Source organism: Leucopleurus acutus (genome assembly GCF_964270905.1).
Source record: "Leucopleurus acutus genome assembly, chromosome: 13".
NCBI lineage: Eukaryota > Metazoa > Chordata > Mammalia > Artiodactyla > Delphinidae > Leucopleurus > Leucopleurus acutus.
This window is the reverse complement of record NC_139155.1, coordinates 46,745,099-46,772,422: the sequence shown is the minus strand read 5'-3', so window position 1 is coordinate 46,772,422 and position 27,324 is coordinate 46,745,099. Positions and strand designations below refer to the sequence as shown.

The window sequence follows — 27,324 nt, the reverse complement described above, 5'->3', positions numbered from 1 at the left end:
AGTACGTAAAGAATTCTGAGTAATATAATACGATTTTCAACCTTTATTTTCCAAAATATGAAGCAGTTTGAACATTTTTTAATGTATAGGTTTTTAAGAAAAGGTGATGATACATTTACTTTAAATTAAAATGCATCCTTAGCAGTGAAACTATTCTGTATGATACTGTGATGGCAGATACGTGACAGGACGCGTTTGTCAAAACTCATGGACTGAGCAACACAAAGGGTGAATCCTAAAGTAAAATTAAGGACTTTACAGTAATGTATCATTATTGGTTGTAACAAATGTGCCACATTAACGCGAGACGTTAATAATAGGGAAAACTATGGGGTGGGGTGGATATGGAACTCTTCACTTGGTGCTCGATTTTTCTGTAAACTTAGAATTGTTCTAAAAAATAAAGTCAATTCATAATTAAAAAAATACTTCCTTTAGGGGAACTAGCTATATTATTAGATATTTAAAAGGAGTAGATAGTTGTCAATATCCTGTCTCTCCCAAACATGAGTTCCAGTGAATTGCCCCAATGTGGTTATTAGCTGGAGCTGGATAATATAACTGAATCGATAACTTTACATGAACACCCTATGTATGGAGATACTGAATGTAGTTTCATGAAAGTCATAATATTTTACCAGACATGTAATAAAGCTGAAATTCTGTTATTTTAAAAACAATCGAACTCAACTTGAAATATTTTTTTTCTGACGATCTTCTTTACATTAAGACGTTAATTTTGCTTAAGTGCTCAAATAACTTAGAGTAGAAGCTGTAGAATTTCAAAACATAGGAGAAAAGGAAATAAATTGCCTTAGACAACTGAAAAAGCAAACTTGATCCACTGGATCATTCAAATTTAAAACAACTCTACACACAATTAAATGTTTGTGCCTAAAAACATCATCATATTAAACAAGAAATTTATTATTAGAGTCATTGCATAGTTTACATATAATATATAGTTACTGTGTTCTAGCCTACATAAAACTTTGTTAACATGATTAATATGAAATTAAACACCAGTGAAATAATTATTTTAAAGTACTTTTGACTCTTAAAGCCATACCTCAAATTAATGTTGACCATAAAACCATAATATCCTTATAAAATATTAATGGCAAACCACGGATCTTATATATTAAATGTATTAGCAGTTAATAGCACTACATAAACCACAGAAATGAAAATGTGCAAATACACACATACAGTTTATAATTTTTGCCTGAGTAAAACATCACCCATATTTAGAAACAATTACAAGAGAACACTGTAAAATAGTTTTGTGCCTAAATGTATCTTTGACTTTTTTATTGTATTTTTTTCCCACATGAATTGCTATTTCTGAAGGCATATTGGGAAAACAGAAATAGTTTCACAGTGTTAACAGACGTTCTCCTTCTATGGGGACAGGGCAATATTTATTAAGGAGTTAGCTAGCTAGCTATTAGTGAAGAAGTGATAGGGAGGAAGGTAGAGAAGAACTGTCTCAACATTAAGGATTTCATGGTGTTTTTACTTACAGATTCCAATGGAGAAAGGTTACCAAGTGCAGGTTTGTTCATAAATCTGCTTAGATATTCTTCGCTTACTCTAGGCCCTTTCTGAGTTTCAATTTGAGGAACAATTTTTCCTAGAACCATTTAGGGTCCACCAATCCTTTTCACACATGCACAGTAGGATACACTAGAGACAGTTTGGAAATTTCCATATGGACCTTGGTGGAAAAAGTCATTCCATTTTCTTTATAGCATATAATTATGATAAAAAAAAATGAAATACAGAGTTTTGGGAAACATACTGACTATTAAATATACATAAAACTTCCATACAAAAAAATTTTTTAAAATCTTTAATAAGAAATTTGAGCTTATTTGCATGAAATGCCTTTTTAATAACAAGTTTTGTGACAGAGACATCAAATCCTTGATAATTACCACCAAGGCAAACTTTATTCACAAAAGTTGGTGGTAGCAAATGGGTAGCACAGAGTTCATCACTTTTTCTCCAATTGACAGAAAGTTCTTTCTCGTCATGAACCATGAGGGATATACTGATTAAATTTCCTGGTCCTTCTTTTTCTTAATTGACAAATACAATGTTGAAATTCCTTGTGGAAATGCAAAAGTTTTCATATTTTTTCATCCTAAGTATTTTAAAATAATGATAAAACTTGACTTCAAGCATATATAGGTATTGCTCTAACAGTCAATAATTCTTCCTTAGGATTTAAAATGTAACACCAACTAAATATGACAAATGAATCATTTTTATCCTTTTTCCAAAGCTGAACTTTGCTTCAAATCCATAAGCTTGGTGAGTATGTGTACTATTATTTACATGGCCTTTGCGATTTTCAATTAAGTTCATTCAGGTGCTCCAAAATGTCAGTTAAATAGGTTATTTTTTTCAAGCAAATAACTCTCCTTCAACAAATCTGCAGTGAACAACATTCAAACACACTCACAATCCATTTTTCTATTAGCTAATAAACTCTTGCAAAAAAAGTGTCCTTTGGACAGCTTGGGCACTTTGGTATATATCAGCAAATATGGTTTTCTAATCCCTGATCTTTGCATAAAGCTGTTGCCATTTATTTTCATAATATCAATTTATGTGGTTTTAAGATTTATGAGCAAACCTTTATATACAAGAGTTTCTAGGTGAGTAAAACTAACAGAATCATGGGGCTCTCAGATTAAATTCCTGACGTTTATATCTTCATACCATTTATAGCCATCATACCTTCACGCCATTATGGCCAAAGCATCAGCCTCATGTAATATTTGCTTAAAATCTTGCTTTAAAGTGTTCATTTGGGTCTTTGAATGTATGATTTACAAAAGTTTGTCCTCCTTTGTTTTTCAAAATGAATAATGCTCTTTAAGGATTCTAACGACTGCTATTAACCAACATATTTATTAATTCCTTAAAGTCATCAACATGCAATGATCACTCTTTTGATCTAATCATCTTTTTGATTAGTGCTGTCACTATGATGTGTGACATGCCAACAGTACCTCTCCTGAGTGTATTATTCAAAAGTGGCTCCTTTTCGATTTCTTCTACTTCCTTGGTTTCCAGTATAGCACTGATGATACATATATAGGCTGGTAAACTAAGAAGTTCTGCCTTTGTGTGAGGCATTTTGGCCTCAGGCATTAAGTGTAAAATCCCATAAATGGCTTTTAGAACTTGATCATGTAGTGCTAGACTCAATCTCATAAAGGAATTTGCTTACTTTCTGCTTAAGAGAATCCCAAATTTCTTCTGCCTAAATTGGTTGTTTTGGGGTACAGTGAGCACACAATTAGTCCTGCATGTAGCTTCACTGGCTCACGTTTGCATCAAATAAAGCCTTTAGACCAGGTGTGAGAATAATTATAAGGACTCATGAATTCCAATTTGAGGGAAAACATTTGAAGGGGTTTTTGTAACTGAAGTCTTTTCATTTTCCACTGGGTTGGGAAAGAAAACATACTTTAAAATGAAATCTGAAGACAAAAGAGACTGCAGGCATGTATAGCTTCAGAAAATCTATGTGTAAATAATATATAATATACATATAATATATAAATAGTAAAGTAGAAGTAATATTATCCTGTAATATACTAATGAATATTATAAATATTACAACTATAAAATAAATATATTTCAGGTCTTCTGCATTGTTAAAACATTTAAATATAAGGCATATGAAAAGCTTGGAAAATTAAACGTACTGTAATCTAAATTGGAATACTGAATATTAATTTTCACTTAATTTAATAATTGAAAGTCTTAAAATGTACAAAATATAATCATTATTTACAGTCTGGATAATCAAAAAATATTTTGAAAGCAATCCATTTCTGCAACTTACAGTCCTGTTTAGTAATTTAGTAAATTTTACGTCCAGAAAAACCAATCAATTTAATTCTAAGGAATTTGTTTCCAAAAACCTATATAAATTTAACATAATAGAGACATTTTAATTTTAAAAAACACACAAAAATTAACTATTGGTTTCCATCGAGAAAAGATTTTGACTGTTAACTTTAAAATCCAACAGGAATAAAGGAAAAAAAGCAAAAGAAGAAAGTAGAAAAAAGAAAAAGAAGGAGGGAAGAAGAAATAAACAACTGAGAAATCTAACCAAGTTAATAATTCTCTGGAACCTGACAAAAACATAAAATTTATATATACCTTCTCTTTTACAATTAAATGGAGAAAAGTATGAGCAAAAGATGCAAGCAAATTAAATTGAAAGAATAATAAAAGTAACATTTGCATAAAATTTTCACTTAGGATAAACACGCTGATATGAAAACAATGATCAGGTGACTGGGGGGCTTCAGTGGGAAAGGGGACATTTTGGTGCTCACTCCATGTGCGGCGAGTACTTGGCCAATGAAAAGATCTGGGGAGATGCTATGTGGAGACTTGGGTCTATGCAAGTCTTAGCAAAAGAGAAAAATAATAAAAATAATAAAAACTTTCAGGAAGTTTTTACAGAAAGCAATGAAAGAGCATTCAAATGTAATTTTCACTATTGTGAGTTAATTTACTGACCTGTTTTATAATAAAAATGCCTTCACATTTTTAACACTATAAAAAAGTTCAACCATGAGTATCTACAGCACACTTATATCCCATTCTTGGCAATCTGGTTGGGAAACACTGATCTATTTTGCCATACTGCTGAAATATTAATGCTTCAGGTGGCATTGCGAATGATGACCAATAATTTCAGTTTTTCTCCTCTTTCTAAACATTCATAAAGATGACACTTCTTATCTCCTTGGCCTTCAGCATGACCATGTGGCTTACTTTGGCCAATAAAATCTGGGGATTGAAGTCACACATATCGCTTCCCAGCAGCAGCATTTAAAAGTTGATACCCTCTACATCCAGACAAAACTATAATTCAAAAACATACATGTACCCCTATGTCCACAGCAGCACTATTCACAATAACCAAGACACGGAAACAACCTGAATGTCCATTGAGAGAGTAACGGATAAAGAAGATGTGGTACATATATGCAATGGAATACTACTCAGCCATAAAAAAGAATGAAATAATGCCATTTGCAGCAGCATGGATGCAACTAGAGGTTATCATACTAAGTGAAGTAAGTCAAAAAGAGAAAGACAAATACCTTACGATATCACTTACATGTGGAATCTAAAATATGACACAAATGAACTTCTTTACAAAACTCGCAGACATAGAGAACAGACTTGTGATTGCCAGGGGCAGCAGGGCGGGGGGTTGTTGGGAAGGGATGGACTGGGAGTCTGGGGTTAGTAGATGCATAGAGAATGGATGGACAACAAGGTCCTACTGTATAGCACAGGGAACTATATTGAATGTTCTGGGATAAACCATAATGGAAAAGAATATAAAAAAAGAATATATATATATATATATATATAGAGAGAGAGAGAGAGAGAGAGAGAGAGAGAGAGAGGGAGAGAGAGAGAGAGAGCCACCTGAGTCACTTTGCTGAACAGCAGAAATTAAAAAAAAAAAGTTGATGCCCTCTTTCCCTGCAGTGGCAATTAAGAAAGGACATGTTAAACGCAGATAATAACAGGATCGAACCCCCGGGGTGAGTGAGCCCAGCCATGGAGAACTGCCCTGGAGAGTCTCCTGCTTCCACCGAGGACTTCTTCACAGGAAGGGGAAATTGACATTTTTTATGTTAAGCACAGAAGAATGGGGGTAATTGTTACTGCAGCACATCCTAGCCTATCATGATAAGGTCTCAACTTGAGTGACCTAAATCCCTCTCACTGCAGCAGAATTAGGATGAAGTGTCTATGAAATGAAATAAATCAGAATCAAACTTATTGTAGATCAAATTAATACAACTAAAATATTTCTTATTACTAAAAGCGTTGGTATTTCCCCACCAAAAGCAAGAGGTTTTATTATAATGTTCTCTAAAATGTTATAAAATCTAGAGAAGCTGTTATTTCATTTTCTTTCCAGGGCAAGTCATGTAGTATTTAACTGACATCTATATACAAGTTGCCACAAATAAAAGAAAGGAATAAAGAGCTATGAGATTCTTCGTGAAATTGAAAAAAATCAAAACAAGCAGTAGGGATGATGATTATGACATTCAAAATATGAAATTTAGATTTTCAATTGTCCAATAATGCTATGCATACAATTTCATATATTAAACCTCTGGAAAAGCAGTAAGGTTATTACATTCTCCCTTATATGCAATTCTAGTAACTCAAAAAATTTAAACTGTTCTTCTGTTCTTCACTTCATTGATATTCTTCCTCCAGGCATCTCCGTTTCATGAAATTCAATGAAAACCCTTTCTTTTGACAGAATCCAGCTAAAAATATATTAAATGATCAGTGTTCAGGCAGAATTACTTTTTTTTTTTTTTTTTTGCAGAATGTGCCCATTAACAAATTACACTGAAATATCACTACCTCTAATTAAATTACTCTGACAGAACACAGGTTGTATGGAAGCTCTTTTCCCCAAATGTATGATTATTAGTCTCTGAAATTTGATGCAATTTAGTTAGCTTTATGTTTCAGGCTACTTATGTCAACAAAGAAGGATCCTAATTCCTAAGTTTTGTGACAGGTTTTTGTTAATTTTTAAAGAAAACAGAGTTCTCCGAATAAACTTTGCTGAAAAAAGAAATTCTTGCTAATTGGAGTTTTCAAGTATACCACTAGAAAGGAAAAAACAAAACTAAACTAATCTTGTGTTTAAATCAATTTCAACAATGTGGCTTAAAAATGTGCCACAGAGACCAGAAAGAGGGAATGTCTCCCCAGAATGCCCAACTTGCTAAGTAAGACATGGGTATACCAAGGAACAAAAGGATGTTGTACATTTTATAAAATTTGAATAAAAGAAAGAGGTACATAGAACATAATGTTCATTAAGCAACTCAGTCCTACAGTATGACATGATATCACATGAATGGAAATTAAAGTCCATTGAACTATTAAACTATTAAATCCCAAATTATTTGCTGATAGTAAAGTTAGAAAACAGAAAGGATAAGATTTTTATCCTAAACACTTAAAACAATTTAAGAAATATTTATTCCTTTACTCGATTTTAGAGAAAAATATCCTTGTCATATATGAAGAAATGACAATGTACTGATATATAAAACAGCTCTTGAAAATCTTCCATAACACATAACTCATAATTTAAAAGCTGAATTCCCAATTATTACTGCCAAATTCCCCCCAAAGAAATACTGGCTCACTAGCTACTGGAAAGAACTTTGCAAAGAGCAAAGTTGGACTTTCTACAGAAAACAAACTAAAAATTTAACAAAAGCAACACCAAAACCCACAATATTACATGCGTTATTTCTAAAGGCTGTCTACATTTTTCTGAACATGAGCAACATGATGTGTACTAAGTATTTAATATATGTCGGATTCCATAAAAATGTCATCAATGTTACAATGTCTTTCACAGAGCCAATGAAGTTGCTCAAAGTAATTATATGAAGTCCCTAAGTTGCCAATGAAATTTAAGTAGTAAAAGCAATGAACAAATTCTAATGTAGATTCAATTAATGGGTTGTTAGTGGGTAAACATCACTGTATAACCTGGGGAAAAACATGGCCTCCATTTTTTTATTGTCTCAGTAGACCAGTTTCCAACTTTTTGAAGAATTATTGTATAAACCCTAGAAAGCTGCTCTAACAGCATGAAAGTATTCTTCCAACAGCCTAACCGGACAGTATTTCTTAGTACTCACTCTGATCTACTGCAGATAGTCACAAGAAAAACAAGGGTAAGTAATCTATGACATATAATAAAAAAAATGGGCTATGATTTTAATGCATCAATATAATAGTAGTAAAGGGCTATTTCAAGATTATTTGGTTTTACGCAAATGCATAAATATTTGAGTAATACTCTTTTAAATGTCAATTACTTATTTATATTTAGAAATTATATTTTATGCTTATTAAATTTTTATTATAATGCCCAAAATTGCAGTCATTCCAAAATGCTGTCATTGGTTTAAAAGAACCAACCAACCAAACAAAAAAGTGAAACAAAAAATCCTCTTCAAAAGTGTTCCCCTCCCTTCTATCACAGCCTGAAATGAACATCTACCTCCGTGAACACACCAACTCAGCAATCCAAATTGCTGGGCAAAAATCTGCTGCTTCAACTGACAATAATAAGCCTTCTACTCATTAATGCGTTGACATTCCCTCTTGGAGAAATGATTACACTTCTATTTCACCATTCTCCTTAATTATATCAAAGTGCATGGGACGAATGGTCACACACTGTAATATTATGGCTAGCTCACATGCTCCACACTGTGATTTATCTGAAAACATCTTAGGTGCATGAGTGTTCTGCCCAGGGACATTATTCTTACCCCCGCTTTTCCAAATGACACTTAGTCCAGCTCTAAGGTAAACTTATGAAGGGTCAGGGTATCTCTAAGTTTTACAGAGATAAAGATTTTGCATGTTTGATTTACCCCATGAATACACAGGCATGTATTAAAGGATTTTCACTACATTAACCAAGAGGATGTCAAGGCAAGTATCCTGTGTACACACTATTTACTCCCAACTTAACCAATTCTCAGTCTGCATGTGTTAGCTACAATAAACTGACTTAGGCTAAAACAATATCCTTATCCCATCCTGATAAGTAGATGCATTAAGCAGACCAGTTGGAATTACATCTTTTTGCCTAAAAGCCCCAGCAATACTAATGTTTTAGGATAATATACTAAAAGCCCTATTTTTTAAAAAGTAACTTAGACATTTGACTTCCAGAGTCGTTAAAATGAATTAAAACAACACACGTAAATAATTGAGACAAAGATATAAAAACATACACCTAAACAGGGATGATGAAAGATCTATTAAATGTGAATTTTTCATCTTAAAAACTCCCATTTAAAAAAAAAGAGGGATATAAAAACCAAGAACAAATAGAAATGCAAGGTATGAAGGAGACTTCTGGATAGCGTGGCATGGCACAGTCGGGTCATGTTTTCGATGGACCACCTTGCTCCAAACAGGCAGCAATGATGAAGTATAAAGAGTTTTTAAAAAGAGAGAGACAAAACCTAGCCACACTCTAAAACAAAATAAACATCTCTGTGGACCAGAAATGAACTTAATGTAATTTGCCACCTGGATAGGAAGCAGGCAGGGACAACTGGAAGTTCAGCTTCTGTTGGGTTAAGGGGCTTGAAGGTCAGAAGATGTAGGGCACAGCATCTAGGTTGCCATTTGACGCCAGGGAATGGGGCTGGGACTGGGCTCAGAGTGGTTTTGTGCAAGGGCAGAATGAGAGATGAAAACAAAAATTCCACAATCCCAAATCATCATACATCAAACAATCTAATACTAAGGACAGTCAACGAAATCAACAATCAGAATCTAACACACTTCAAATGAATTTAATTTCATGGAACATTCCTCTGGTTCGCTCTAACCCACTGGCTGCTTCTTCTGCAATTCTGTAAGATGCCTCAAGCTTCAGCCTGGCATCTTCACTTCTTTCCATTCTCACCCTAGGTGATTTCAACCAGCCCCAAGGTTTTAAAAACCACCTACACAAAGAAGATTGTTGAGAAAGTCTGTATAAACCTTGACTGTTCCCTCGAGCTCTAGACTCCTATATCCAATTGCCTACTTGCCACCTCCATTTGGACATCGAATAGGCAACTCAAACTGAACAAGTTCCAAAGCCAACTCTTGATTCACTTCTGCCCTCAACAAATGCCATGGTGAACAGTTTCACCCTTCACCCAAATGCTCTGGCTACAAGACTAGGAGTTGAGCTTGACTCCTGTCTTATTCCAAAAGGAATCTATTTGAAAGTTCTGTCAGCTCTGCTTTCAAAATATATCCCCAATATGGCCATTTCTCATCACCCCCACGGCACCAGCCATTATCTGGGTTGAATTACAGCTGGAGCCTCTGACTCGCCTATCACTCCCACTCTCTGCGACACCTAGAGTGGCCTTTTAAAAACATAAATTAAATCATGCTCAAAGGCTTCCTATCACACCACGTAGAACAAAATCCTTAACAAAAGCCCTTGGCCCTGCAACCTCTTCCTCCTTTCCTCTTGGAGCTCATTGGGCAGCCACAGTCACGTAGGCCGTCTGGTGATTCCTCCAAAAAGCTACACTGATTCCTGCCCCAGGCCCTTTTCCGTATATTTGGAATATTACACAAGGCAGGAGAGAGGAGAGGAAAGAATAAGAGAGGAAGCAAGAAAACTTGGACAACAGGCAGGCAGGAGATTGATTAATTGATAATTAATCAATTAATTGATTAATCAATTGCCCAGGTAAAAGACCACTAGGTTAATTTTAGTCTTTTTAGTCTTTATAGATAAAGTCACCTTTCCTAATTTTTTCCAACTTGCTTCCTTTCTTTTGTTTTCCATGTCACTGATAGCAATACATGATTAGAGTTGACTTTTTCCAATCAAACCAGAGAATGAATAAAAGGAATGCAAGACACTCTTTTTATTTATTACCTGGGTTGACTAGGGATGAGTAATAGGAATCACAGAACACATAGGGGAGGAGCACAGCATATCATGCATCTTAATAAGAGCTAAGCAAATAGAGAGGCAGCAAACGGAAGTGTTTTGATGTTTGCAGCCTAGTCATTGGCCTAATGGGCAAAACGTGTAGCCATGGCTGGGCTGCCACAGACCACCCAGAGTCTGTGCTCTACTGTACTACATGACCTCTCAAACAATGGTGGTTTGAAAACTTGCAGGAGGAATGAACAGATTCCAACCAGCTCCTCAACACTGAAGAATAAGGCAAACAACAACAGTCTAGTGCTGAGCTAGTGTTCATTCTTGTATGCATGAAGTCTCCTCAAAACTGGGGACCACTAAGAATGGGCATAAAGCAACTTGTGGGTTTCAGCATCTTAACCACCAGCTATAACCTGCTTCAATGAGAAGGTGGATAGGATGACTCTTTTTTTTTTTTAACTTTTTTAAAAATTGAAGTATAGTTGATTTACAATGTTGTGTTAATTTCTGCTGTACAGCAAAAGGACTCAGTAATACATATATATACACATTCTTTTTTATATTCCTTGGATGACTCGATATAAAGAAACAAAAGACAAAGGTGGGGATTTCACCCTCTTCCGCAGATCAAACAGTACTAGTTAATAACATCACATGAACTTATTTTGTATGTATGTGTGAATCCATCTATCTGTCTACTTAGTGCTGTACTCTGAATAAGTAGTAACTACAGAGTCGGTGGTCAACTTACAGAGTAACTCAGCAGGTACAGAGTAAGCAGTCAACTAATACTCTCAGTATTACTGTTTCCAAGTCCAGGGTTCAGAGTTTAGAATGTTTGTGATATGTCTCATTTAAATATCACCTACAATGATATAAATACTTTCATGTACTTATTTTTTCCTGTTTTTTCTTTAGCTGCCCATCTTCATACATAGGGAAACAGAAGGCCACAGAGTGTAAGTTCCCTCATCACATTGAGAGTGTGGCCACTGCTGCCTGAAATTCTTTGGGGGCATCCTAGGTAGCACCCATTACCTCTCAGGACGAAGGCTGATTTCCATTTCTCCCCGAACAGCCCACTCTCAATGAAAATTAACCAAATGATTCCTTGTTTGCCATTTAAGATGAATACTGAAATGAAGATAACAAGATCCCTAATCTCTAGGAGTTTAAAATTAGGAGGAAAGGGCTCCAATAACTAACAGTAAAGTAGAACAATATATAACAAGATGGGCTAAACCAAAGCTTTTGACAATTACAACCGAAGGGAGAAAGGCGATCACTAAAGATGTAGTGAAATGGCAGCCGACTTTTGAACTGAGCAGAGAAGGATGAACAGGACTCCGATAGGCTGCATGGCGACGGGCGAGAGGTGGTGGCTTTAACGTGATCGAGGCATGGCAGTCTGGCAGTGATGGTGCCTTCACAGAGGCATCAGCGTTTATGGAAAGAGTGGTGTCTGGATCAGCTCAGCTGCTCCTCGCTCAATGCCTTTGTTAAGGATGAGTATCTGTAAAGGATCTTTTTCTAGGGCAAATTTGTTTGGCAAGGAGTTTTGGGGACATATTATCTTTGTGGGGGAGGGAGTCTTATGGGCTAAAGGCTTTACTGAGAGAAGCAGTCTCCAGGTAGACTGAAATCCATTCAGCTAAAAGAAGAAATGTCAACAGAGGTACAAACGAACAATCTAATCACTGATGCACATGAAATTGGTTCATAGAATTCAGGGGCAGTGCATGTGTATACCATGCCTATGTGACAGTAGGATTCACTGTTAAAATTTAAATGCCATTCTAGTTTTTAAAAAAGGCTTAGCATTTCCCCTTTTCCGGAGCCCATGGGTGACCTCTTAACATGAGGAAGACCATGAGTGGCATTTTTTAATGGGAATTATTCAAAAATACACAATATAATATGCAAGATGTGATTATAAAGAAATAGGATTGATTCCGCAAATTACACAGAAAAATCAGACTCATTATATAACAAGCACGCCTTGAATAAATTATAGTCCAAACAACAGGGGCACTAAATATGCACTTTAATTTGGAGTACAGTACAGAGGTAACTTCAGCTTCTAATCAGATGAATTATTCATAAAGCTAAAAGATACTAAAAAAAAAAAAAAACCAAAACACTGCTTGTATAATAAAGGCCAACTCTAATCTCATGTATTTTATAAGAAATCTCCATTAAAACACTACCGTTTTATACTCAATTGAACCATACCCTGAACTAGTCTGACGTAGGGTACTTTTCTCTGAATAAGAAGGAACTGCACTGATGATGAGATATTTTTTTCTTATCATTCTGTTCTTGTTTGCAAAAAATAAAGAGAAGAGAGGACCACAAGTCAGTAAATTCAGTTTTGGTTGCGGTCCCACTGATGCCCAATAATCCTCTGAACAGCTTTGGATCTTCATTTCTTACGGGAAAGTCTCACTGGAAGACTGCTAATATCTTTTACAGCACTAAAAATATGCATACACATATTCTAAAATTCAATATCATAACAAATCCCTGAGTGAATATTACCACTGAACGTGATACTCGTTTTTTTTTGTTTTTTTGTTTTTGGTTGTTTTGTTTTAATTGTTGTTGAGTAAGTTTTAAGTAAAAGACAATGGCTTCTCCGAGACAAAAAGCAAAGGACTACTCCTACAGGAATAAAATCATTTTAAATGTATTTATTGTTCTCTAGTTATTAAAAGCTATCAAATCCCAGAGCAAAGTTAAAATCTAAGTATCACATTCCATGTAACGATGGATGAAAGGGCAGCAACAGCTAGAGTGATCGAAATCATGACAATGATTCAATGGTCACTCTTCCTTTCAAGAGGTTAACAAATTATATGGGCATTAATGAATTGTACTTTATAATCTGGTTGCTTTCCTTTTGCTAGAATTTCTTTGTCACCAAGAAAAGTAAAAGAAGCTTAAGTTATTCTGTTTGAAACACAATTCTTCCTCTGATAGACCAATCACCTTCTTTGCATGAACAGATTTCAGTCATTTCTGTACTAGGGTGTCACAATGAGTATAAATCTTTGAAGGCAAAAGATACGACCAGTATTTCAAGTTCCAAATTCTATTCCTCACTCCCTTTAAAAATAATGAATGTCGGGCTTCCCTGGTGGCGCAGTGGTTGAGAGTCCGCCTGCTGATGCAGGGGACGCGGGTTCGTGCCCCGGTCCGGGAAGATCCCACATGCCGCGGAGCGGCTGGGCCCGTGAGCCATGGCCGCTGAGCCTGCGCGTCTGGAGCCTGTGCTCCGCAGCGGGAGAGGCCACAGCAGTAAGAGGCCTGTGTACCGCAAAAAGAAGAAAAAAAAAAAAATAATAATGAATGTCAATGAGAAGAGGTAAAGCCTGAACTTCTTTACAAGACATTTCTTTAGAACAGTTCTTTAGAAATACTTCTCTGGAAATAAAAACTCTGGAAGATAAAAATATGCATTTGAGACAACTAAAGATGCGATCCATGATTTCTCCTGAGTTTGCAATTTTGATAGCATAAATGCGCCTCAGGAAAGATAAATTGAGGACCTACAAAGTTCCTTGGGAGATTATACGGCAAGAAAACCAATGTGACTATTTCAAGATGAAGTAAAATAGGTACTCCTTTAGCTTTTACACGACGTATTTTCTTTTAAAAGTTTCCAATAAAATAAACTCAGTGTTTGTTATAAAGGAGACATTCTTTATTCAGTTCTTACCATAATGGCCAGACAAAAACATTCTGCTGCCAAGTTTTGGTTTCTAATGAGTAGCATTCTTTTTTTTTCAGGTTCAAAGTCAATTTCTTTATACCGCCTGTTTTATATGCATATACCACCTTTGGATAATTCTTTCATGGATTACAGTTTAGCCTTTAAAACAAGAAATGTTGTTGAATATCTGATGATTTTTCTAGGCGGTTTCAAAGCCCTTGATGTCTGGCAAATTTTTACAAAATTAATGAGGTTAACCTTCATTTCTCAGACTTGCAGAGTTACTTTAGGTTAACAGAGATCTCTTATTTAAAGATGACTCGTAGCCAAGGACTTTTAAATTTGACTTTATTTTCAGGAAGATCTACTAAACTCAAAGTATATCTTAAGTAAGAGAAGTATGCGACACATTCTTAATCTTAAGCACATTTAGACAATACAGGTTAATCCCGCTTCAAATAAATTAGATTTGTAAAAATATAGACATCTGAACTAAAATGTAAAGGGACATTAATAATGTTTTTCTATTTATACGATTCCTTTTCATAGCTGCCTAATATTCTATTTTCTTACTCCTTTTCCCATGTCTGAACGTGTCCGTCCTCCTGTAAGGAAGGAGCTGAAATCTAAACGTAAACATGGCAAGTGTTCTACCGTCAAGGAAGTCACAGTCTCATCTAAATATTTCTCTAGCAAATTATGTGATTTAAGATGAAGATCTACATAGTGGGGATTAGGGAAATTAGGCCACGAAATCAAAAAGCTGAAGGTGACATTTAAAAACATGTTTAAATAGAGTATCGCAAAAGGGATAAAGTTTGCCACAAAAACGTGTGGCTTGTAAACCTTTCATTTATTTGCAGTTTGCAGGAAAATGTCTACTACATACAGAAAGGGACGAACAGAGTCTGTTGCCAAGTATCAGCAGCTGGATTTGAAGATGTGCAATTCTCTATACTTACAGCACTAAGGAAGGCAAAGGAGAAATACGGCTTTTAAGCATTCCCTCCTTAAACCACCACCCCTGCCCCACAGAATACATGTGCACAGTTTTTTTGTGATTATGTTTTTTTTTTTTTTTGGCTGCATTGGGTCTTCGTTGCTGCTCTTAGGTTTTCTTTAGTTGCGGCGAGTGGGGGCTACTCTTCGTTGCGGTGCACGGGCTTCTCATTGCGGTGGTTTCTCTTGTTGCAGAGCACGGGCTCTAGGTGCACGGGCTTCAGTAGTTGTGGCTCACGGGCTCAGCAGTTGTGGCTCATGGGCTTAGCTCCTCCCCGGCATGTGGGGTCTTCCTGGACCAGGGCTCGAACCCGTGTCCTGTGCATTGGCAAGTGGATTCTTACCCACTGCATCACCAAGGAAGTCCCTGTGATTATGTTTTAATTTGATTTTTAGAATCACAGAAATTCATAGCATCACTGACTTCTTTTTTTTAAAATATAAAATATGCTTTGTATATAAGCCTTCTCATTTTATGCTACTTTGTTTGCTGGTTCAGCCAAATCACTGTTAGAATGAATGAGGCAATTTCTGTTACCTGAAAGGAAAATGTAGGATTCTGCTTGGTTCTTTAATTTCTCCATGAAGATACACACATAGCCCTTTAATAAAAACATGCCATTGAATTTCCATTTCCCATGATTCCTTCTGCTTAGTGAACAAAGTCATAATAGGTATGTCAGAATAAAAACAGGGATAAAGTTCTTTCGAGTGGGCGGAAATGCCTCTGCAGCTTTTTATAACTGGAATACTGACCATCAGCAAAAGAGAGAGATTGGGTGGCTTAACAGGGTCCACATTACATCTGATTCACTGATCCCTTTCAAATTCTTGCCCCCAACCTCGGTGCAACACAAAACCCTCCTGAGCTCTGCCGGTCCTTTTGTCTGTTTGCAAAACAAAATACAACAGAATAAATTCTTGGGGGTGGGGGTAGGGGTCGGGGGAAACAGCTTTTCTCTTTGGACAAATCTCCCCCTTTGGGTTCTCTTAAGATGAGTGTTCTACCTAGTTTTGTCAGCTAGTCACTCTCCGTCACCTGTTATTTAGCAATTCGTTAAGTAATAAATATCTGTAGCTCTCGTAGCTTTCTCCAAAGAAGCAACTCGGATGAGAGGTCAATAATGAACGTGCTTTGTGTACCCAGCAGCGCTCAAAGTGCTTCTAAGATCATTAAGGCTGGTAAGGACTCGTTGGTTTTGTACCCAGAATTGGGTATGAATCCAAGATTAAATGTCGAAATGAGTGTGTCGGAGAATACTTGTTAAAATACAAAATTTCGTAATTAGAGAAATGCACTCTATGCTCTAAACGCACCTAAAAGATGCTCAAAGTGTAAACCATGCCTACAAATAATTTCGCTAATGGGAAGACACAAGATTCTTGAGCGCTTTTTCTCTCAGATTGCTACAGACGTTAAACGTTCCAAAAAACTTTATAAGGTTTTCAGATAGGGTTCTCGCGTGAAGGCAGAACTACTTTTAACAATGGCTAGTCAGACGTTGCCTTGTTCTGAAACATCCCCCTTTCAACAATTAACTTTCCAGTTCATACCATATGCTAAATAGTTGAGTATAGCATGAGAGTACTGTGGGAACCAGTGAGGAAGTCTACAGAAGTATTCTGGGGCAATTGTGAACCTTGGAGGATTTGGGAAGATGATACTAGGAAGAAAAGGGAATTCCGGTAGGTAACTGGAATAATCCAGAGCAGAGGAAAGAAGACTTACAACATACCCAAGGAAAGGCAAAAGCTAACCACTGCTTGAAATATCAAGTTAATATAGGGATAGAGTGGAAGATGCACCTACAGATTTAGTATAGACAAACTGTAGAGCGCTTGTAAAAATTTGGGAGACAGATGCTGAAGATTTTTGGGCGGGGAAAGCGCAAGTAGTGTTTTGGGACAAATGACCTAACTTAAACACGCAGGCTGGGATTAGAGTGAAAAGCCAAAGACATTTTACTGAAGAGATCAGTGTTGGAGCATGAACTAGGGACCCGAGCCAGTGATGGCAACAGGAATCCCAAAGAAGAAATACAGATTCAAAGAAGTGGTGAAAAAAGAATCCATAGGAGCAGAAGACTAATTAGATGTGAGGAGGAGAAACGGCGAGGAAGGAAACGTCAGGAGTCGAAAAGGATTCCAATGTTTTGAGTCTAGCTGACTGTTTAAAAAGAGGAGTGGAAATGGGCTAAATTTGAGGGAGGAAATAGTTTTAGGAAAGACTCCTTTCCAGAACTGCTGATTTAATTTAGCATTAAAAAATATATACGGGGCTTCCCTGGTGGCGCAGTGGTTGAGAGTCCGCCTGCCTTTGCAGGGGACACGGGTTCGTGCCCCAGTCCGGGAAGATCCCACATGCCGCGGAGCGGCTGGGCCCATGAGCCATGGCCGCTGAGCCTGTGCGTCCGGAGCCTGTACCCCGCAACGGGAGAGGCCACAACAGTAAGAGAGGCCCACGTACCGCAAAAATAGATAAATAAATAAAATAAAAATATACGAATCGTGCATCTTCTGAATGCCTGACATGGGGCTAGGTAGAAGGAATTCATAAATTACCATACAGACCTTATCTGAAGGAGCTCTTAGTTTGATTAGAGAGACAGGCACACAAATTGTGCGCTCAGCCGAAGCCACAGGGATGGGGTGAGATCTTTCAGGGAGAGTCATGTCTAATCTAAAATTTTCCTGCTGAGGTGATCTTGTTTAGTTGTCTAATTGACAGAAAACACCTGATAGCCATCTCATCCGCAGACATCTCTTCAAAAAGATAAAAACTTACTGAGTCAAGCTTTTGTCTTTTTTTTCCTCCTTATAAAATCTATTCCCTTCTTTACTCCTGAACCTTTGGTAATTTGGGTTTTTTTCCTCTGCGCCGTATTCTAACTTGCTACTACCTTTTTCAAACATAAAACTCACAAAATTAAATTCTTAAGAGCTCCAACGCTGGTGCGAATTATTGCAAACAACACTTGAGTACCTACTGAATGTAAAATAGTTTTCAGCTTTTGTATCTCTTAGGCAGGCTTGGCAACTTCTTCCGAGCCTAAAAATCTTTGGAAGGATTAATGATCATTGAGCCATGCATGCCCCATCTCTGGTGTTGTACACAGGGTGGCAGCGGCCTCTAAGAGTCATTCTTTAAGTTCTTGGTCCCTTGCTGAATGCTCTACCAGATTTATGGCTTGGGTCTCATGTCACAAAGAACCCCTTCATTTCTCTCTTTTCCACAGTCACTGGAAGTTCTCTCTGGTGAGGCCACAACCTATACTTCATGAATCCAGTTCTGACATCTGAGGATTCTGAGGCTCAGGGGAGGGCAGGAACATACGATGCATGGGATGGCAGGTGTTTGAGGTCAGGGCACATGGGCACAGTGGTCCCCTTCACTTGGCTGCATTCTTCTAGTGTTCCTTCCAATCTGCTCTTGGATGGGGGAGACTGGCGGAGACTGGCGCTGACATTTCAGTGATTCCCAGACGTGACCCTAATGGTACCTGACGACTCACTCCAGCCTGAGTAGGCAGCAACTCATATTTCCATTTTACAATGAATTCATTAAAGCTCAGGGAGATGAAGCAACCTGCCGGAGGTCCCATGACTGTCAAAGAGAGCAAACTGCCATTATTCGGGACCAAATGAACTACAAATAATCGTAGGTTTCTAGCTCACATTTAGCTGATGGCTTGTTAAATGACCTATTTTCTGCTCTATCAGTGCCAAGTCAGGATTTCACAGTCTGTATCATGTGTTTTTTTGGTCAAATCGAGGTTCTTCTCACGACTGATTTGTAAGGATAATTTCCCTCCAATTCTACTAGTTGTAGGGATAAGCAATTCCCCCCAATTTAGTCTTGTGTGACTATAAAACAGATCTTGGTATTTTACAGTGACACCGCAAACACAAAGGAAGCAAAGTTAAAGTAAGTCAACATTCATGGTGCAAGAAAAGGAGAGTATTAGGCAACCAACAATGAGTCAATGTCTTTTAAACTATATTCTGATGATGACGCAGGCTTTACTATTGTCATGACTGACCAGCAATGCCCAAAATAGAAGCAAAGCCTTTTTGACTAATTGAGCACAAATAAAAGTTGCAAATAGTTTTTATTATGATAATACCTTACGATGGTGTCACCAAAGAACAAATATCTATTTTCTTAGTTGGAGCCCGTGATGCTTACTGAACGTTGACTAAGCACTTGTGCCCGGGGCCTTGGAGTTAAGTGTCCAAGCAACTGTGTGTCATGCTGTGGCCCTTTCCACTGCTCTGCTTTACAGCTAAGACACTGCTCTTTAGCAAAGGGAATTATATCAGCTGTACTGTCTGATTAAGATAATAATAGGACCACTATCCTCCAGCTATATAGCGCTTGAAGAGCTACAAAACTGCCTTCATATAAGCAGAGGGTAAATTATGATTTCTGCTAAGGCAGTCCTCCAAAAATGCGACGCCAATGGCAAAATAATTAACTCATTTCCCAGTAGCTAAAATTCCCTGAGGAACAGAGCATGGTAATTCTCTTAGGTCAGTGCCCTGATAAACACTGCGTTCCTAAGATCTGCACTCAACACAAAATTTCTTAGTTTTACCTCCTGTTAACAGAAGTGTCAGAAACAAGGTCATCCATAGGTTGCAAAATTGATAACTGCTTGAAAGACATCAGATGCAGAAAGCAGAGGAAACAGTATAAAGGAGAAGTTGAACTGACACAGTCCAGCTGAGCTTTGAAGTGGAATTCTGCAAACCCTCACTACAGTGAATACCCTACTAAGTGCAGCAGTATTAAACACAGAACACCAAGATGGGGAACTCCAGTCCTGGCCTCCAGAGACTCACAGGATAGTGAAAGAAAAACAAAGACCAAGGATTCTAGCTCATCATTCTCATATTGAAAGATCTTTGGTCCATTGATTCAGTGATTATGCCAGATACACTACATACACGATCTCATTTAATCCTAAAAACAACTCTAAAAGGTAGATGCTATTTTAGAGATGAAAAGAAAAAGAAGAAAGAAAACAAGTTACAGGGAGATAAAATACCAGGTCCAAGGTCACACAGTGGTGGAACTAGTATTTGAACACGGCTGTGTGATTCCAAAGCCTGGTATGCTTTTTCAAAAATACCTCACTGCCTTTCAGTTTTGGGAGAGGAGTCCACAGTAAGCACAAGTGGAGAGTAAAAACATAAGCCTTGCCATGAATCAATATATTTATGAATAAAACTATCTTTCCCTTAGAAACCACACTAGATTACACATTTATAAACTAATGAAATCCTATCGTTTGATACATTCGTGAAACAATCTCTCTTAATTGGCATGTTCGTAAAAGTGGTTTCCTGCTGTGAAAATCTGTTAAAATAAGGTATCCACAGGCACCTGGGCTTCATAAATCTTTTTGACTTTTCTTAAAAAAAAAAAATCACAATTCATTTAATTTCTCACTGGAATCACACATCGAATTTTACATGAAATAAGAAGAATGGATTTCTACTGAGTACTTCTTGCTTTAATCAAAGCCTGAATCAGACCCAAGACTCACCAGGCAAAGTGAAAAAAATGGACAGTCAGCAGGCATCTGTGTGTTTTCAATGGATAAGTGTCCATGACAACAGGAAAAAATGCCACAGTAGTGCAAGCAACACTGTTAGCAGGCTCAAAGAGATTAGGAATAGAATTAGCCTAGAGATCAATCCACCTCTTTCCTTTCCTTCTTAGAGATGAATCATTCTCAGCAGAATTAAGAAGCATTGCAGAAAAAAGGACCTGCCTCCGCATCACTTTTATACCTGTTCCTGAACTGCTAGAGAGCTTGTGTGCTAAGTGCTGTCCATCTGGCACTTTTTAACAATCCTACACTTTACATATTTCCTTGTAATTCATAAGCAAATTATAAAGTTCCCAATAACCGTAAGAATGGATGAAATGAAAATGTATGTGTATTTTCTAAAAATGAATACACAAAGGTATACCATTTTATCAAAATGTTTCCAATTACCTTAAGTATGTAACCCTGATTTCACTTAAATACAATTTTTTCATTCATTGGACTTATTGAGGTATAACTGATGAATAAAACTGTAAGATATTTAAAGCATACATTGTGATGATTTGATATACGTGTACATTGTGAAGATTCCTCTCATCTAGTTAATTAACACATTTATCACCTCACACATTTTATATGTGTGTATATATATTTATTTTTTGGTGAGGACCTTTAAGTTCTATTGTTTTAGTAAAACTCAAATATACAATAGTGTTATAGTCACCGTGTTACACATTAAATCCTCAGACTTTATACATTTTATAGATGAAAACTTTTAAAAATATAATTTATTGATGAAACAAATGAATTAATACCAAGAAACGATTTTCTCTTTAAATAGTTGTTCTTAGGTTTTGTTACACCCTTTGTAGTTACAACTGAGAAACAGCTGTACACTAGGAGGGCAATCATCATCATAAAAACAGGATATGAAAGCCGTAGCTGGTATATTTGTGTTTGTTTTTTTTTTTTTTTTTTTGGCTGTACGCGGGCCTCCCACTGTTGTGGCCTCTTCCGTTGCGGAACTCCGGACGCGCAGGCTCAGCGGCCATGGCTCACGGGCCCAGCCGCCCTGCGGCATGTGGGATCTTCCCGGACCGGGGCACGAACCCCCGTCCCCTGCATCGGCAGGCGGACTCTCAACCACTGCGCCACCAGGGAAGCCCTGTAGCTGGTATATTTGAAACACCAAATTGTTAATAAGCACTTTTTTTATTCACAATATATGTGCTTTTATATTTTACTAATACATTTTGTTGTTAAATTTTTTTGACTCTATGTATAAAGGAAACAAAATTCTGAACATTGTATTTAGACCAATTGATTTATTTTTCTGTTGATTCACAGACAAGATTTTCTGTTTTTATAATAGCCAATAATATAGCATTGGAATTACTGAAATAGTGCTTTATTATTTTACTTTAAGTGTACTCTAAGTTAGAGGTTCTTTGGTAATTCCATGATTAACCTGCCTCAGATGACATCTAAGGTGATCTGTTTGACACTAAAATCCACTCTTTATAAAATGGTATTATAGTTGGTGCATCTCCATTGATGGCCTGACATAACACACCCAAAGCATATACACATCTTAAACTTTGATAAATTCTGTTGTAATCTTCATGTTGAAAATAAGTAGACAAATCACCTCACTTTCACATGTCATAAAATCATTCATTCATTTAACAATTACTTATTTTTCATTGAGGTATAGTTGACTTACAATGTTGTGTTAGTTTCAGGTGTACAGCAAAGTGATTGTCATATATATATATATATATATATATATATATATATATATATATATATGCCTTTTCAGATTCTTTTCCCTTATGGGTTATTACAAAATATTGAGTGGAGTTCCCTGTGCTATACAGTAGGTCCTCGTTGGTTATCTATATTATATAGAGTAGTGTGTATATGTTAATCCCAAACTCCTAGTTTATCCCTCTCCCCTTTGGTAACCCTAAGTTTGTTTTCTGTGTCTGTGGGTCTGCTTCTGTTTTGTATATAAGTTCATTTGGATCATTGTTTTTTAGATTCCACATATAAGTGGTATCATATGATATGTGTCTTTCTCTGTCCGGCTTACTTTACCTAGTATGATAATTGCTAGGTCCATCCATGTTGCTGCAAATGGCATTATTTCATCCTTTTTTTACCGCTGTGTAACAATTACTTATTGAACACCTACTATGTGCAAGGCACTGTTATGAGCCTTAGGAATACAGCAGTGAACAAAACATCCCCCACTCCCACCGCACAAGTTTTTAAGTGAATGAAGGCCATGTTTACACAGATAAGTCATTAAAGGAAAATAAGGTTTTAAAAATACACTTTTAGCCTTATTTCTGCTTGAAGTCTACAAAATGAAGGGATTTCATCATTTTCCACTAAAGAAGAAGAAGAAAACACAGAGTAACTAGAACTAGTGACTTCTAGCAGAAATCATGACCTGGCACAGGAGTGAAAGGAGCGACCTCCTTCCTACTGTGGAGATAAAATGTGGATATCTGAAAAACAGGTTTGATTTGGAGCAGTTCCTGGAGATCTGTGATTTTTAAGGGCACTTGAATAAGTTCTTTAGTGGCAGTGAGTTTTCATTACCTTTCATTTCACTTCTAACTTTATGACTTTTCCTTATGAAATAAATATCCCACTAGCATTATTCTTATGGCCCACACCTTCGAAAAATGTCATTTTCATTTCAAGTTAACAAATAAAGATAGAAGAAATGATTTCCCTAAGATCAAAAGTTGGACAAGCGACGGAAAGGAGCTGGAGAGGCCAGGTTTCCAAGCGAATGATTTCAAGTGACAGGAGCAGCGCTGAGGAACCACCCCCAGCTAGACTGCGCATCTCTTTTTCAGCTTCTTGAAATTTTGAACAGAGATACAGAAAGCCAGGGCCCTGCAGATAGCATGTTAATTTTCGGCTGAACCCTGGAGGGGAAATTCCACAAACGGCTCCACTTCTTGGCTGTTAACCTCTTACTTTGTTTCTGGGAGACTTTCTTGGGATTCTTCCAATAAACAATCTTTTTGCTTAAGTTGTTTTCTGTTATTTGTAACCAAAAGAACATTAATATTATAATGTTATCAGGTTGGACACAAAGTTCGTTCGGGTTTTCCCATAACGTCTTACAGAAAAAACCCAGACAAACTTTTTGGCCAACCCAATACATCCCTTTGCACTGGTTCATTTTATATCCTTATTTGAATTCATTTCCTTTTTTTCTAATTACCCTGCTAAAGACTTTCACTGTTCCCAACTGCCAATAAGATAAAATCAAATCTGCCAACATTCTGATATTCTCTGGATGGCTCTCCAATAAGCTTTCAAATCCAGGTCCAAGTGCACACATAGCCTGTCACCACTTCCATCCCTTGCTTCCAATTCTTCCTAAAACAAAATAATGGAAAAGACAGTGAACATAATTTTTTAAAAAATAAATGTATTTATTTTTATTTTTGGCTGCCTTGGGTCTTTGTTGCTGTGTGCGGGCTTTTCTGTAGTTGCTGCGAGCGGGGGTTACTCTTCATTGCGGTGCGTGGGCTTCTCATTGGGTGGCTTCTCTTGTTGCACAGCACGGGCTCTAGGTGCACGGGTTTCAGTAGTTGCGGCACGCGGGCTTCAGTAGTTGTGGCACTTGGGCAGTGAACATAGTTTTAATGATACATGTTTGGCTTCAATGCTGGACCTGCTAATTATTAGATGTGGAAGTTCGCACAAGTTTTCTCACCTCTCTAAAACATAGTTACCCTTTAATAAAGTGAGGATAATCATATCTTGTTCCTAGAGTTATACTAAAGATGAAAAAGAATATATATATAAATAAGTAGCACAGGGTCTAGCATATAGAATGTTTTCCATAAATGACAGCCATTTTATTTCATTATGACTTAAATCTATATCTTTAACCTCAAGCCCTTTCTTGAGATTCAGAGCCACAGATTAAAGGGTCTCTATGACCTTTCCATGTAGACAGACCTCAAATTTCAAATTCAATCTATCCAAAAGAAAAATTAACATCTTCATTCCTTTCAATCTGGGTTCTCGTACATCCCTTACTTTGAAGAATGAAGGATACCATCAACCATCACTCACCTAGCCACAAGTCTAATCATCTTAAAACGCTTTCCTCATCCCACTCGAACCCCCACCCTGTAAAATTTACCCCCTTAACATCTCTCAAACCCGTCCTCTCCCCTTCTCCGGGTACAAAGATCTTCTATGCCTCTCACCAGGCTTCCAACAATAGCTTCCTATCTGATATGCTTGGCCTTTGCAGAGCTCACCAAATTTACCCTCCCAACAGCTAATGAAGATGTCTTTCTGAAACTCAAAGCAGATCAAGTTTAAGTCTATTAATAGCTCTCCATTGATTAGAGAATAAAGATGTACTCTTTGGACTGTTACACATGTCCTTGACAATGTGGCCATGGCCTGGAGTTAATTCTCTCATTCTCTCATCATGCCTTGTTAGTGAACTCTGCTCCAGTCACATCTACTTGCTTACAGTTTCTGGACCACAGCAGCCTGTTCCTGCTGGTCCATCTGAGTGGAACGTCCTTCCTTCAGCACCCTGGCAAGTGGCTATGCATCTTTCGAGGGTCATTTCCTTTATGAAGCCTCGGCAGATATAGCCCTCCCACACATTTGCGCTCCAACTGTATCCAGTTGCAAATGTAACCTTAAATACCTCCATCATAGCACTCACACTTGTATTTAATGTGTTTGTGTACCTATTTTTCCAAACTGAAAGGGCAGAGCTGTGCCTTTTTCCTTTAGGGTCACTGATGATCAGCTCAGGTCTGGCCCATAACAGGCCCTTAATATATGCTCCCTGAATGAAGGTAACAAACAGAAAGAGACAGCTAAGGGAATTTAAAAGTTGAATTTCAAGAATAAAAAGCAAAGTTCAGAGTATGTTTTGGAGTCTGAAGACATTCAGCATCTCACAGGACCCACAATAATACAGAATATCGTAACTGTTCATAATTATGATTTCTACTAATTAAGAAGACATTCCATCATAGCTATTCAGAATACCCTATTGAAGGTAACCACGTGTGTGATGAAGCTGACATGTTATTCCAAAAGGGGCTGAGTCAAGCGTGCAGTTTTGTAAGATGGCTATTGCCCCTTAAATGACAATTTGAGAGACTTATAAATGTCTTCTGGTCTAAAGAATTTCAATGTGGTGCATTACTGAGCAACACCAGAAAACAGCTTACTAGTGTCTAGTAATCTGAGACCATCTCCTATATTATTAGGAAATTTGGGCAACTTTAGTGTTAAGTTGCATAACTTCCTTAATGGGTACTGAAAGTTTTAGAAGAAAACAAGAAGATAAAAATGCACTGGGGGAGGGCTTCCCTGGTGGCGCAGTGGTTGAGAGTCCACCTGCCGATGCAGGGGACACGGGTTCGTGCCCTGGTCCGGGAGGATCCCACATGCCGCGGAGCAGCTGGGCCGGTGAGCCATGGCCGCTGAGCCTGTGCGTCCGGAGCCTGTGCTCCGCAACGGGAGAGGCCACAACAGTGAGAGGCCCGCGTATCGCAAAAAAAAAAAAAAAAAAAAAAAAGCACTGGGGGAAACTGTTTGATAGCTGATTAAAATAGAGAATTACTTCTTTAAAAAATGTTGATAAATATGCAATAATAAAACATTAAGAAAATATGCAAAGATGTGGTCAGAAACCAAAAAAAAAAATCAGTATTTTTTGACATAAGGTGATTCAAGGAAGGGAAGTAAAGAGAACTAACAATTTAGAAGAAAATCTTACATTCCTGAATCAAATTATGTTGTAATATAAGACTCGGTGCTGAGAAAAGCACTCTGCAAATTTCCAGAATGCATCCTAGATAACAGATCTTCTACATATTGTCACAGACCAGAATAAAATTGACATAATTTATCCATCAGTTTCAACCTACTCAGTCAAAAAATCTAAAGGAAATGAATGGACATTTTAATAGACTTTAAGAGCACTATCCATTCTAAGTTTAATAAACAGTTGAAAAAACATTGTTTAGACTTTTCCAATGAACTTCCCTGGGAGCAAGACATAATTTTGCATTTAAGATCTCACTTCTGTTGAACTGGAATGATGGATGAAAGTGACAGGAGCCATGACTGATTAAGCAGAAGTAAATTTCTCCTTTTCAAGCTGCCGAAAAGGCAGGTACACGATATTACCTTTGTGAAATCTAGTGGAGGGTTGGGAAAGGAAGACGATGAATTTCAAGAAGCAGGCATTACTGGGATGTGTGAGAAACCAAATGATTGTATTTGATGGGATTCCTAGAGGGATTCCTTAACCCTTCAGATCTTCTATGGCTTGTGATCTGCCATGCTCCAGGGAGTTCAGAAACGAATTACCATCACTTCCAGAAGAAGTGGATTCTCAGCTGTAGGAAAGGCAGCTGAGTAAAAAAAGCACTAAGAGATTTAAATACCTAGAAGCTTGCTAGAAGCCAAGAAGGAATGAGATACTGATAAAGGTTAAACATCTGTCCCTAGAAAGCCTT

The 27,324-nt window shown here is 37.2% G+C and overlaps 1 protein-coding gene across 2 annotated transcripts in view; it reads right to left on the bottom strand.

The window, feature by feature from the left end:
* Positions 1 to 27,324, bottom strand: part of CDH2 (cadherin 2) — a 215,007-nt gene that overhangs the window by 64,338 nt on the left and 123,345 nt on the right. The window contains exon 1 of one of the 2 annotated variants that reach the window (XM_082852827.1): positions 15,775 to 17,018. The exons of the other annotated variant lie outside the window; for it this stretch is intronic. Coding sequence (XP_082708953.1) covers positions 15,775 to 15,853 — 79 coding nt within the window. The 5' untranslated portion in view covers positions 15,854 to 17,018. Of the gene's footprint in view, positions 1 to 15,774; positions 17,019 to 27,324 lie in introns of those variants that run through there. 2 annotated transcript variants of the gene reach the window in all.